The sequence below is a fragment of the Haliotis rubra genome, unplaced genomic scaffold (genome assembly GCF_003918875.1).
Source record: "Haliotis rubra isolate DU_JTF1 unplaced genomic scaffold, ASM391887v1 Scf919, whole genome shotgun sequence".
Taxonomy (NCBI): Eukaryota; Metazoa; Mollusca; class Gastropoda; order Lepetellida; family Haliotidae; genus Haliotis; species Haliotis rubra.
This window is the reverse complement of record NW_025767656.1, coordinates 173,946-189,332: the sequence shown is the minus strand read 5'-3', so window position 1 is coordinate 189,332 and position 15,387 is coordinate 173,946. Positions and strand designations below refer to the sequence as shown.

At 41.8% G+C, this 15,387-nt stretch overlaps 1 protein-coding gene across 1 annotated transcript; it reads right to left on the bottom strand.

The window, feature by feature from the left end:
- Positions 1 to 14,636: 14,636 nt before the first annotated feature.
- On the bottom strand, positions 14,637 to 15,387 carry LOC124264288. Its single transcript, XM_046699029.1, has one exon. The coding sequence runs from the start codon at positions 15,375 to 15,377 to the stop codon at positions 14,637 to 14,639; it is 741 nt and encodes a 246-aa protein (XP_046554985.1). The 5' UTR covers positions 15,378 to 15,387.

Here is a 15,387-nt window from a genome sequence, read left to right as displayed (position 1 = left end):
GAAAGCTTTTCGGCGCTCTGTTCATAATGTTTTACATTGTTACATATATATTCTTCCACAACTGCGACAGTAAGGTCTATGACAGTACATATTTAGATATCAAACTGGCTGCATCGTTTGCTCTCCATCAGCTTCGATGACAGCACGTGGAGCCGTACAACCTATGTAAACAAAGGATCGCTACGCAAATCGAAATAGTGTTACACGTTTTTGGATATTTTCTCAGTGAAACTAAACCATTCTATTAAAGATGATTAGTTAGATGTGTAGACTCGTCAAAAAATAAAAGAGCTAAGAAATATGTACATTATATTGAATGGACATTGCAAGATGTGACGAATCGTCACATTTTTCTGGCCTGTGGCAGTGATGTTATGTTAGTCATCGCTGTGCCGGAGTGTGAAAGCTATCCTATATCAGCGACTGTCTAACCTTCTATACTATAACAAAAACATACGACAGTCGTAGGGGCCCAGCTCACAAACAAATGGTCGTTTATCGATTATACGGACTGTTGGTTCAATATATGAGTGAGTGAGTTAAGTTTACGCCGCACTCAGCAATATTCCAGCTATATGGCGGCGGACTGTAAAAAAATAGAGTCCGGACTAGACAATCCAGTGATCAACAGCATGAACATCGATCTACGCAAGTGGGAACCGATGACATGTGTCAACCAAGTCAGAGAGCCTGACCACCCGATCCCGTTAGTCGTCTCTTACGACAAGCATTGGCTACTGAAGATCAATTCTAACCCGGACCTTCACGGGTCATTTAATATATAAAATAAATATAGCTACAACCAGTCAGATATGGTGTTAACGTACGTTATTTTCATGCTTTAGATGAGGCCTTATTATTTGTTGTATTGAAACATCAGGATTGTAAACTGAACAACGTACTTACAAGATCCGTCAAGTTGAATGTTATTTGAGCTCAGCCGTGTAACCTCACTCACTCCTTCTCAGAACATGGACCTGGTCATGTAGGGGTGGAATAAAATTACCAAGACTATAACATTTTGAGGGATGTAATTGCAGTGAGGATGTGGATATCAGGATATTTGTACACATCTCCTTGTTTTGTCTTATTTTATTTTTTTAATTAATACAGTTTTATTACTTTAATTACATTCAACACAAACACCGTAATCCTTAACAAACATTGAGAACTATAATCGGTATACAACAAACAAAGCCCGCAACGACCCCGAGACCCATACCGACATTACATGTGTTACAGCAGGAACCGTGGACCATGGATCCAGCCATAGCTTATTGTGTTGAGTAATCTGTGCATGAACGCGATTTTGACATTCAACAATATTGGGTTAATTATTGACCACAGCTGTTGAATGAGATACACACCACATAGTACCCGTGAAGATCCGGTTATAATTGGTAGATCAATGCTCATGCTGTTGATCACTGGATTGTTTGGTCCAGACTCCATTATTTACACTTTGTGTGATGATCCTAACATGCCTAGCCCTATTTGCAAGTTAGATTACTGTTGCTGGGAGATGAATATTACCATTATCGGTATTGCTATTATCAGCAATATTACACTCAGCAATATTACAGCTATATGGCGGCGGTCTGTAAATAATCGAGTCTGGACCAGACAATCAAGGGATCAACAGCATGGACATCAATCTACGCAATTGGGACACGATGACATGCGTCAACCAAGTCAGTGCGTCTGACCACCCGATCCCGATAGAAGCCTCTTACGACAAGCATGGGCTACTGAAAATCAATTCTAACCCGGATCTTCACGGGTGCCACGGATAGTGATACAGCTAGAGAGTGATGTTTTCGTATTTTTCACTTTCAACTCTCCTTTCTATTAGAGTACCGTATTTCCTCTAATAAGCGCCGGGTATGTTTTATTTTTATAAATGTATTCTCCCTTGATCAAAACATAGAATTATTAAGGAATGGTCCCTAGTAACAATCAATTACATCCAGTAAGCGCAATAAGCGCCGGGTCTCCAATAAGCGCCGGGTCTCCAATAAGCGCCAGGGTGCCGTTGTACAAAACAACCTTAGCACTAAGACTACCTAAGTCTATGTTAAGGTATGGGAGTTACGGCCACCTTAGCGCTAAGACAGGTTTGTACAACGGCACCCTGGTCTCCAATAAGCGCCGGGTCTCCAATAAGCGCCAGACATGTAATAAGCGCCGGGTCTCCAATAAGCGCCGGATCTCCAATAAGCGCCGGACATCTAATAAGCGCCGGGTCTCCAATAAGCGCCGGACATCTAATAACCGCCGGGTCTCCAATAAGCGCCGGACATCTAATAAGCGCCGGGTCTCCAATAAGCGTCGGACTTCTAATAAGCGCCGGGTCTCCAATAAGCGCCGGACATCTAATAAGCGCCGGGTCTCCAATAAGCGTCGGACATCTAATAACCGCCGGGTCTCCAATAAGCGTCGGACATGTAATAAGCGCCGGGTCTCCAATAAGCGTCGGACATCTAATAACCGCCGGGTCTCCAATAAGCGTCGGACATCTAATAAGCGCCGCGTCTCCAATAAGCGCCGGACATGTAATAAGCGCCGGGTCTCCAATAAGCGTCGGACATCTAATAACCGCCGGGTCTCCAATAAGCGTCCGACATCTAATAACCGCCGGGTCTGACAGTCCGTTTAAAAAACAATAGAGGAAGTACGGTACTTGGAATTCCTTTTCCAAGTTTTTATATTTACTAACTTAGACATGAAATAGCGGATACTCTAGCGGTGGGAGTGATGCTGATGTTGATCCACCATTCAATACAGCCTCATGCTGACACCGACTGTTGTCGGGGTGTTGTCAGCAGCCGTCCCTTCTTCCACGACTGTTTGCAACGTTGTGATCTGTATAACAACCGCAGTCACGGAAGTACAGGCTCAACAGATTGGACTACATCAGAAACTCCTCTCCACAGGTTGTCGATGGTCTAAACAGGTCATCTGGAGTACACGTGAGACCTATAGGGCTGGGGGTAAAGTCAGACGACGAACATGCACGCACACTGGGTTTAGGTACCATCAACCACGCAGTCAAATCATCCAACTGTCGCTTCGAGGAGATAAAAGAGTCAAGGCCAGATGATTGACACCGCTGAAGATCACCAACGTATTAGAACTGTGGTGTCAGAGCGTCGTATATGTTGCTTTCATTGGTGGGACACAATATTCAGTAACGGATCTTACTGTCGTGTGGGGATGTTACAAGCACTACAAGCAGTGTACCAGATGCATATAACACCACCATATCTGAAGAGAGATCGATACTCCTGGGTGAGATAAGAAAAGAGATAAGATAATGCTTTATTTCCCGAAAGGGAATTTTGTGTACATCAGAGTTAAAAACATAAGAATGCAACATTTAAGATGAGCAAACAACAATGGCATTGTATGCATAGTTTAAAACATGGGTTGGGTCTTTTTTAAGATCTGACAGAAATATTTAAAACAGATCACATGTACAGAGTGTCTAAACTATCAAAATTAAACCAAGCAGTTATGTTCTGCAATTTTGACAATCCTCTGGACAGACGTCCATAACAACCCTGCATAGAAAATGTCAAAATTGAGAGTATACATGATTTATAAAACAAAGCCATAAACGTGGAATCGATGTGGAATGAGCGTAGCTGTCGTAAGAAGAGGAGGCGAGACTGACATTTGTTATTTTGAGTGAAAGTCAGTTTGCTGTCAGTTATTGTCTCCAGGTACTTGTACTCCTCGACAACCTCAACTGCTTGATCGTTGATGAGGTACCATACATCCACCCGTCTGAGCGGTGTTGTCATTACCTGACGGACTGATGTACAACATAGAGGCAGACACAAGATCTGGGGTAGCGTCAGTTAATGGCAGGTCACGCCTCTTATTTGTGACTCACGTTTCACTTTCCCCACATAAGGCGTACCCATGAAGATCCGGGTTAGAATTGATCTTCAGTAACCCATGCTTTCGTCAGAGGCGATGAACGGGATCGGGTGGTCAGGCTCGCTGATTTGGTTGACACATGTCATCGTTTCCCAGTTGCGTAGATCGTTGCTCATGGTATTGATCACTGGAATGTCTGGTCCAGACTGCATTTTTTTTACAGATTCCGCCATATAGCTGGAATATTGCTGAGTGCGGCGTAAAACTAACTCACTCACTCACTCACTCAATCCGCGGATCTGTAAAGGTACAACATCAACAACACATATCACATATGTTTTATGGTCCACCGATGCCGTAGACCGTTGCTCATCCTATCAACCACTGTTTTGTAATGACCCAGATCCATAAAAAGGTGTCCAATAATAACTCGGTAACAATCGGCGCTCTCGGAGACGCTCTCTCAAGACAGCCGCAATGCCAGAACTCAAACGTGAATTACACCGCCCAGTCAGTTTGTTGCGTTATGGTCAACGGGAGACAACTCTTGCTGCCCCTCGACGCGCACAAATGATTTTACATCATGAAGACAAAACCATATTTTCTGATTTGGCAAATGATTTCGGAAAATGACAAGACGTATCGGTATATGCTCTCAGGTAAAGTGAAGATAAGTTATGTAGACATATTGCTTATACATAAGGATTGAATACTAGTCATCTACATTAGCTTAATATGCACATAACGGTGAAGACTCGGCTTAGAATTGGTCTTCAGCAACCCATGCTTGTCGTAAGAGGCGCCTAACGGGATCGGATGGTCAGGCTCGTAGATCGATGCTGATGATGTTGATCACAGGATTGTCTTGTCCAGACTTGATTATTTACATACCGCCACCATATTGATGGAATATTGCTGAGTGCGGCGTTAAACAACAACCAAACCACACATTGAGTGCCCCAGTCTGGGGGTCTGGAAGTTTAGCAGACAGAGTCTGTTGAAGGTAAGGGGATACCAGTGGCCTTGGAAGCTTGGAAACTACGGGGCTTGATTGGGAAATACATGGACATAAACAGTTTGCCAGTGTAATAGCGACATCTAACTGAGATGCATTTACATTTTCCGTTGACCATACATTTTGTAAGATTGACCAAAAGCGCTGCAATGTCCATGAGGTCATTTACCGCGAAAAGGTAAACTCATTAATATCGCGTGAACTCGCCTCTATTCTCAAGACAATCCCGGATTCGTTGATACATACTCCTAGTCAGACCACCAAAGTCAACTTCATTCCATCCCAATCTTCCTGTAATACACGGTGCCAATGAAAGGCTTGTGCCTCCATGATGTTGTGACGGTTGTTCAGCCTGGTGCCAAGTAACATGTACAGGTGTTCTACCAGTCAGAGTGATCCAACGATGTTGTGACGGTTGTTCAGCCCGGTGCCAGGTAACGTGTACAGGTGTTCTACCAGTCAGAGTGATCCAACGATGTTGTGACGGTTGTTCTGCCCAGTGCCAGGTAACATGTACAGGTGTTCTACCAGTCAGAGTGATCCAACGATGTTGTGACGGTTGTTCTGCCCAGTGCCAGGTAACATGTACAGGTGTTCTACCAGTCAGAGTGATCCAAGGATGTTGTGACGGTTGTTCTGCCCAGTGCCAGGTAACATGTACAGGTGTTCTACCAGTCAGAGTGATCCAAGGATGTTGTGACGGTTGTTCTGCCCAGTGCCAGGTAACATGTTCTGCCCAGTGCAGGTGTTCTACCAGTCAGAGTGATCCAAGGATGTTGTGACGGTTGTTCTGCCCGGTGCCAGGTAACTACCAGTCAGAGTATCCAGGTGTTCTACCAGTCAGAGTGATCTACCAAGAGTGATCGATGTTGTGACGGTTGTTCTGCCCAGTGCCAGGTAACATGTACAGGTGTTCTACCAGTCAGAGTGATCCAAGGATGTTGTGACGGTTGTTCTGCCCAGTGCCAGGTAACATGTACAGGTGTTCTACCAGTCAGAGTGATCCAACGATGTTGTGACGGTTGTTCTGCCCAGTGCCAGGTAACATGTACAGGTGTTCTACCAGTCAGAGTGATCCAACGATGTTGTGACGGTTGTTCTGCCCAGTGCCAGGTAACATGTACAGGTGTTCTACCAGTCAGAGTGATCCAAGGATGTTGTGACGGTTGTTCTGCCCAGTGCCAGGTAACATGTACAGGTGTTCTACCAGTCAGAGTGATCCAAGGATGTTGTGACGGTTGTTCTGCCCAGTGCCAGGTAACATGTACAGGTGTTCTACCAGTCAGAGTGATCCAACGATGTTGTGACGGTTGTTCTGCCCAGTGCCAGGTAACATGTACAGGTGTTCTACCAGTCAGAGTGATCAAAGCCGGCCAGGTAACATGTACGGTGTTCTACCGGTCAGAGTTGTGGCGGATGATGTTGTGACGGTTGTTCTGCCCGGTGCCAGGTAACGTGTACAGGTGTTCTACCAGTCAGAGTGATCCAAGGATGTTGTGACGGTTGATGTTGTGACGTTTGCTCTACCCGGTGCCAGGTAACATGTACAGGTGTTCTACCAGTCAGAGTGATCCAATGATGTTGTGACGGTTGATGTTGTGACGGTTGTTCTGCCCGGTGCCAGGTAACGTATACAGGTGTTCTACCAGTCAGAGTGATCCAAGGATGTTGTGACGGTTGTTCTGCCCAGTGCCAGGTAACATGTACAGGTGTTCTACCAGTCAGAGTGATCCAACGATGTTGTGACGGTTGTTCAGCCCGGTGACAGGTAACGTGTACAGGTGTTCTGGGGGATACCAAACCACACCATAACAGAACTAGAGCCAACACGATCGTTATGCCTAAACTTAACACCTATTCCGTCTACGCCACACTCTGTGCCTGTCAAGTAAACCATGATTCATCCGAAAACCTGAAAGCATTCCAACGCTACACTACCACAGTCAACATATGGTTCTGGCATAACGCTACACTACCACAGTCAACTTGGTTGGTTCTGTTATAATGCTACACTACCACAGTCAACACAGTGGTTCTGTGGTATAACGCTACACTACCACAGTCAACACTTGGTTCTGTTATAACTACACTACAACTACCACAGTCAACACTTGGTTCTGGTATAATGCTACACTACCACAGTCAACACTTGGTTCTGGTATAACGCTACACTACCACAGTCAACTCATGGTTCTGGTATAACGCTACACTACCACAGTCAACTCATGGTTCTGGTATAACGCTACACTACCACAGTCAACACTTGGTTCTGTTATAACGCTACACTACCACAGTCAACACTTGGTTCTGGTATAATGCTACACTACCACAGTCAACTCTTGGTTCTGTTATAACGCTACACTACCACAGTCAACACTTGGTTCTGTTATAACGCTACACTACCACAGTCAACACTTGGTTCTGGTATAACGCTACACTACCACAGTCAACACTTGGTTCTGGTATAACGCTACACTACCACAGTCAACACATGGTTCTGGTATAACGCTACACTACCACAGTCAACTCATGGTTCTGGTATAACAGTCAACTACGGTTCTGGTATAACGCTACACTACCACAGTCAACACTTGGTTCTGTTATAACGCTACACTACCACAGTCAACACTTGGTTCTGGTATAATGCTACACTACCACAGTCAACACAACTCATGGTTCTGGTATAACGCTACACTACCACAGTCAACTCATGGTTCTGGTATAATGCTACACTACCACAGTCAACTCATGGTTCTGTTATAACGCTACACTACCACAGTCAACACATGGTTCTGTTATAATGCTACACTACCACAGTCAACACATGGTTCTGGTATAACGCTACACTACCACAGTCAACACTTGGTTCTGTTATAACGCTACACTACCACAGTCAACTCATAGTTCTGGTATAATGCTACACTACAACAGTCAACACATGGTTCTGTTATAACGCTACACTACCACAGTCAACACTTGGTTCTGTTATAACGCTACACTACCACAGTCAACACTTGGTTCTGTTATAACGCTACACTACCACAGTCAACACTTGGTTCTCAACACATGGTTCTGTTATAATGCTACACTACCACAGTCAACACATGGTTCTGGTATAACGCTACACTACCACAGTCAACACTTGGTTCTGTTATAATGCTACACTACCACAGTCAACTCATGGTTCTGGTATAACGCTACACTACCACAGTCAACACTTGGTTCTGTTATAATGCTACACTACCACAGTCAACTCATGGTTCTGGTATAACGCTACACTACCACAGTCAACACTTGGTTCTGTTATAACGCTACACTACCACAGTCAACACTTGGTTCTGTTATAATGCTACACTACCACAGTCAACTCATGGTTCTGGTATAACGCTACACTACCACAGTCAACACTTGGTTCTGTTATAACGCTACACTACCACAGTCAACACTTGGTTTCTGTTATAACGCTGTTACAATGCTACTACACAGTCAACACATGGTTCTGGTATAACGCTACACTACCACAGTCAACACTTGGTTCTGTTATAACGCTACACTACCACAGTCAACACAGGTTCAACTACCACAGTCAACACTTGGTTCTGGTATAACGCTACACTACCACAGTCAACACTTGGTTCTGTTATAACGCTACACTACCACAGTCAACACTTGGTTCTGTTATAACGCTACACTACCACAGTCAACACATGGTTCTGGTATAACGCTACACTACCACAGTCAACTCATTGGTTCTGTTATAACGCTACACTACCACAGTCAACTCATGGTTCTGGTATAACGCTACACTACCACAGTCAACTCTTGGTTCTGTTATAACGCTACACTACCACAGTCAACACTTGGTTCTGTTATAACGCTACACTACCACAGTCAACTCATGGTTCTGGTATAACGCTACACTACCACAGTCAACACTTGGTTCTGTTATAACGCTACACTACCACAGTCAACACTTGGTTCTGGTATAATGCTACACTACCACAGTCAACACTTGGTTCTGTTATAACGCTACACTACCACAGTCAACTCATGGTTCTGGTATAACGCTACACTACCACAGTCAACTCATGGTTCTGGTATAACGCTACACTACCACAGTCAACACTTGGTTCTGTTATAACGCTTCACTACCACAGTCAACACTTGGTTCTGGTATAATGCTACACTACCACAGTCAACACTTGGTTGTGGTATAACGCTACACTACCACAGTCAACTCATGGTTCTGGTATAAAGCTACACTACCACAGTCAACTCATGGTCCTGTTATAACGCTACACTACCACAGTCAACACTTGGTTCTGTTATAATGCTACACTACCACAGTCAACTCATGGTTCTGGTATAACGCTACACTACCACAGTCAACACTTGGTTCTGTTATAACGCTACACTACCACAGTCAACTGACAGTTCTGGCATAATGCTACACTACCACAGTCAACTCATGGTTCTGGTATAACGCTACACTACCACAGTCAACACCTTGGTTCTGTTATAACGCTACACTACCACAGTCAACTTATTCTGGTATAACGCTACACTACCACAGTCAACACTTGGTTCTGTTATTCTGTTATAATGCTACACTACCACAGTCAACTCATGGTTCTGGTATAACGCTACACTACCACAGTCAACACTTGGTTCTGTTATAATGCTACACTACCACAGTCAACTCATGGTTCTGGTATAACGCTACACTACCACAGTCAACACTTGGTTCTGTTATAATGCTACACTACCACAGTCAACTCATGGTTCTGGTACTACCACAGTCAACACTATAACGCTACACTACCACAGTCAACACTTGGTTCTGTTATAACGCTACACTACCACAGTCAACACTTGGTTCTGGTATAATGCTACACTACCACAGTCAACTCATGGTTCTGGTCTAACGCTACACTACCACAGTCAACACTTGGTTCTGTTATAACGCTACACTACCACAGTCAACACTTGTTTTCAGTATAACGCTTCACTACCACAGTCAACACTTGGTTCTGGTATAATGCTACACTACCACAGTCAACACTTGGTTCTGGTATAACGCTACACTACCACAGTCAACACTTGGTTCTGTTATAATGCTACACTACCACAGTCAACTCATGGTTCTGGTATAACGCTACACTACCACAGTCAACACTTGGTTCTGTTATAATGCTACACTACCACAGTCAACTCATGGTTCTGGTGGTATAACGCTACACTACCACAGTCAACACTTGGTTCTGTATAACGCTACACTACCACAGTCAACTCATGGTTCTGGTATAACGCTACACTACCACAGTCAACACTTGGTTCTGTTATAACGCTACACTACCACAGTCAACTTGGTTCTGGTATAACGCTACACTACCACAGTCAACACTTGGTTCTGGTATAATGCTACACTACCACAGTCAACACATGGTTCTGTTATAACGCTACACTACCACAGTCAACACTTGGTTTTTATAACGCTACACTACCACAGTCAACACTTGTTTTTAGTATAACGCTTCACTACCACAGTCAACACATGGTTCTGGTATAACGCTTCACTACCACAGTCAACTCATGGTTCTCTTATAATGCTACACTACCACAGTCAACACATGGTTCTGTTATAACGCTACACTACCACAGTCAACTCATGGTTCTGTTATAACGCTACACTACCACAGTCAACACATGGTTCTGGTATAACGCTACACTACCACAGTCAACTCATGGTTCTGTTATAACGCTACACTACCACAGTCATCTCATGGTTCTGTTATAACGCTACACTACCACAGTCAACTCATGGTTCTGGTATAACGCTACACTACCACAGTCAACTCATGGTTCTGTTATAACGCTACACTACCACAGTCAACTCATCGTTCTCTTATAATACTACACTACCACAGTCAACTTATGGTTCTGTTATAATGCTACACTACCACAGTCTTTTTTTTTTTTTTAAGACCTGCATTGCCTTGTAAGATAAGATTAATATCAATCAGTGTTCTATTTTTGACAATATGTTCTAAAGATTTTAACAGTTTATGTCTTTGAATAGTATACAAAGGACATTCAAGGAAGTAATGAAAAACATTCTCACATCTATGGCCACATTGACATGATGCGTCATTTTTTACATTTATTCTATATAAATCATAATTAAGTGTACTCGTCATATATCTTAATCTAGTGTGCATAACATTGAACTTCCTTATTCCATATGAATAATATATAGGTGCACATTTTTCCTTCACGTGGATATAAGATTTAAACGTGGCAACAGAGTCGCAATTTCTAATAGCTAAGGGAATATTATTCCACACTTTAACAGTTGATGGAATAAAAGATGACGTTGAGTACCTCAGTCTTGTATATGGTTGACTAAAGTTATTTGAGTTTCTTAACTCATAGCTTGTCTGGTTGCTAACTACAGGTGGGAGTAAATCTTGAAGAAAAACTGGTGTCAGTCATTTTTTAATTTTATAAAATAATGTTAATTTGCGTCTTCTCCTTCTCTCAGAAAGTAAATCCCATCCCGTTTCGTAATACAATGAACTGGAAGATGCATATCTTGGAAGACCAGTAACTATGCGCGCTGCTTCAAGTTGAAGTTTTTCTAATCTATTAGCTTGTTCAATTAAACATCCATCCCATACCTCGCATGCGTACTCAAAGTGTGGCCTTATGAATACAGTATATATGTTCGCTAGTGTTGCTCTATGTAATAAGAACTTTAATTTCCGAAATGCTCCAATCATTTTAGATGTCTTTTTGATAATGTTTTCAATATGATGATGCCAGCTCCCGTTAGACGTGAAGATTAAACCAAAATCGACTGTTTTATATTGCAGTTATCAAACTTCAAATTAATGTCTTTTGCCATCTTTCAAAGTAAATAATATAGCTTCAGTTTTTCCGGATTGTAGGAAATTAACCAGACCTTTGCCCAATCGTTTAATATTTCTAGATTTTCATTCATGGCTCTTTCCATCACTTGTTTGTGATTTGATAAAGTTCCCAGTGAAGTATCGTCAGCGAAAAGCCGAGTTATGCAATGTAGCTTATCAGCTATCTCATTTACACAATAAAAGAAATGGGCCTAAAACAGATCCCTGGGGAACTCCTGCTTTCAACACCATAGCTTGGAAGCGACCCATTAACAAAGACTGTTGATTGCGATCAGTTAAAACTATTAAACTAAGGAGTTTTCCACTGACTCCATACATCTCTAATTTAAGCATAAGCCCTCTGTGCCAAACTCTATCAAAGCCTTTGATACATCGCAAAAGACCATACAATCGTATTCTTTGTTATCGAGTGATGTACAAATTTGATTATAAATTTCTACAAGTTGATGTACAGTAGAATGACCTCTCCGGAAGCCACACTGATATTTGTATAACAAATCGTTTGACACAAAGAAATTATAAACATGCTTAAACACAACTCTTTCAAACAACTTCCCAACGCAACTAATAAGTGAAATTGGGCGATAGTTTGATACAACCGAATGGTCACCTTTCTTGAATAAAGGCATAACATTTGCATACTTCCATTGGCTAGGATACACATACAAATTTAGTGACATATTAAATAATATGCACAGGACTGGACTGATGGAATTAACAGTTTTTCTGAGTAATTGGTGACTAATCAGGTCTGGCCCAGCAGCTTTCTTAAGAGTAAGACATTTAATGATATCTGCAACCTCATTAACTTCGATTGTAATGTTTTCCAATACCGCATCGGTACGCTTGTCAAAATGTGGTAAACAAGTGGTATCTGCACCATTTAAATTAGATATAGACTCAAAATATTCATTTAACATATTAGCTTTATCAAAATCTGAAAAAGCTGATGGACAACCTTCATCTACATTTCTTTTCAAAGTGGGAATGAAGGAAGCAGAACCTGACGTCTTGATCAAACTGCGTAACATTTTCCAATATGATGATTTATTTTCACCATAAAGTTCGAATACAAATTCGTCAAGATTTGAATAAAAATGTTCTTTAGCATAGCATTTCATATTATTAACTTTATTACGCTGTTTTTTGTATTTCATAACATCAGTTTCCTTCCGTGTTCTCCTAGCTTTTTTTTCAGTCGATCCCGCTTCCTACTTTCACGTCGAATATTTGAGTCATACCATGGTTTGTCATTAGACCGTATCATCACAATTCTAGAAGGAATACATTGTTTGGTATAATCGTTAAAACGTTCATAAAATACACAGCAAGCATCTTCAACATTAGAACAGTCAGTAAATAGTGACATCCAATCCGTACTGCTAACAAGTGCATTCAGTTTTTCATAATCACCATTATTGTAACACCAAACTTTTCTAGGATATGCAACTTTAGTTGATACATGTACATCAAGGCTGACAAACGTGCCTTTGTGATCACTTATACTTTTATCAAAATCAACAACACCACTTTCAACAACATCAACTTCGTCACTAACAACTATTGGATCTAAAAGAGTGCTAGTTGTCTTAGTCACCCTTGTGGGTTTCGTTATAACATTACGTAAGTTTTTCTAAGTAAGATGTCTGTTAGGTTTAGATTGGATGTGGAAAGTAAGTTTTCATTCAAGTCACCGACAAGAGTAACTTTACTTGAAATATCTAAAGCACCTTCAATGCTATTGTCAAATCTGCTCCAAAAGTTGGCAGTATTACTTTCAGGCCTGTAAACTGTGCAAATGATTAATGGTTTTTGTGGAAGAAATATTTTAACCCATACAGATTCATCATACATATTTTCAAGATTTGAAAGTCTGTCAAAAGTTAAATGTCGAGATATATACATCATAACACCACCCCCAAAAGCATTTCTATCTCTACGTATCGGGTCATGAAACTTTTCCCAGGCCACTGTTTCATTATCTATACTTGAGTCTAAATGAGTCTCCGTGAAACAAACAACATCGTATTCAGATAAAAATTCCGACAAATAAGATTGCTTATTACGAATACTTCTAGCATTCAAGTGAAAAATAGACAGTAAGTTGTCTGTCTGAACAATAGGTCCTGGGTTAGACTCTACGTCACCAGCAAGCTGAAGTAACAATAGAAAAATCAGGATGATATTGACATTTGTAGCCTGTGATTGAAGTAGACATAAATACAAAAACACGCACCAAGCATTCAATTCCAACAATACTAAATTACACACAGTTTCTGCTTCAATGCATAGGAACCTGGCTAGTACATTTTTGTCAGCAAGTAAGCTACTGGTTTTCGAACATTTCTTATTGCTACTAGAACACGTGAAACAGTTGAATGACCCGATCGCCGCACGGTGTTGCATTATGTCATTACCCATACGGCTTGTTGATTTCATGTTGGTAGATACACGTGCGGATACCAGATCGGGTTATCTGCAGACATGATAATGAATTTGATAGTATATCATGGATTGGCAATACAGAATCTCTCAGTTGTTCTAAAGAGGAAGACAGAAAAATAGATATATACAGTGATTCAGTTTTGGATACATGTGTACTCGGAAATGTAACTTGAGAGTTGTAAAGTTTAAAGGTGAGATTAAGAATAGTATATACACAATTTAATACAAACATAAACAAGAAGAAAGACAGACTGTGTTGTGTGTTTATATGGTACATACAATTAATAAATAAATATTTACATACTTACATATTTGAATACCTTTAACATATAAGCCAAGCATGAATGTGAAACACATTTAAGTCACTACTGACGCCTATATTTGTCGAGGTCAGACTCACTTTGAATGACACGAATGAGTCCTTCCAACTGTTCACAGATATAAACCCTGCCATCGTATGTCCAGGTGGAATAGATCCTCTGCTCCTTCTTCAGATCTCTGGCGAGCTTGAACAGATGATTTCTGTACTTTGTCAGATCCTCGTTGATGTAGATATTGTCTCTTTTACCCTTGAGCTTGAACTTGTTCCTGATCACTTTGTTTCTGTCCCAATAACTCACAAACTTCACCAATATGCTTCTGTTCTGTTCTCGCTGTTTCTTGCCCACCCGGTGGCACCTGTCAATATCTGTGGGTGAAATATCCGAGTGCACATCCTTAAGCACCTCCAGCACAACTTCCTCAATATTTTCGTCCTCCTCTCCCCACTTGGGTTCCTTGATTCCCGATATCCTCAAAGAGTTCCTCCGACTGTACTGTTCTAGCTCGTCAGTCTTGAGGTGGAGTTCGACTCTCAAATCACGTATCTCCTGCTTGAGAGGGGCCACAACATCCTGTATTATGTCTTTCAGCGCTTCTTTAGCGACAGTCACAAACGATTCCCTGAACTTCTGCTGTAGAGCTGGTAACATGAGTGCATTACTCAGTTTCGTAGTGATCACATCCATGGAAGCATCACTGATGAAATTAAACAGTGTAGACGGGTAGGAGAGGTCCTGGTTCTGGTCGCCGTGACTTGTCCCGCTCTGTTGTGTGGGGGTCGCCATCTTGGTTTGC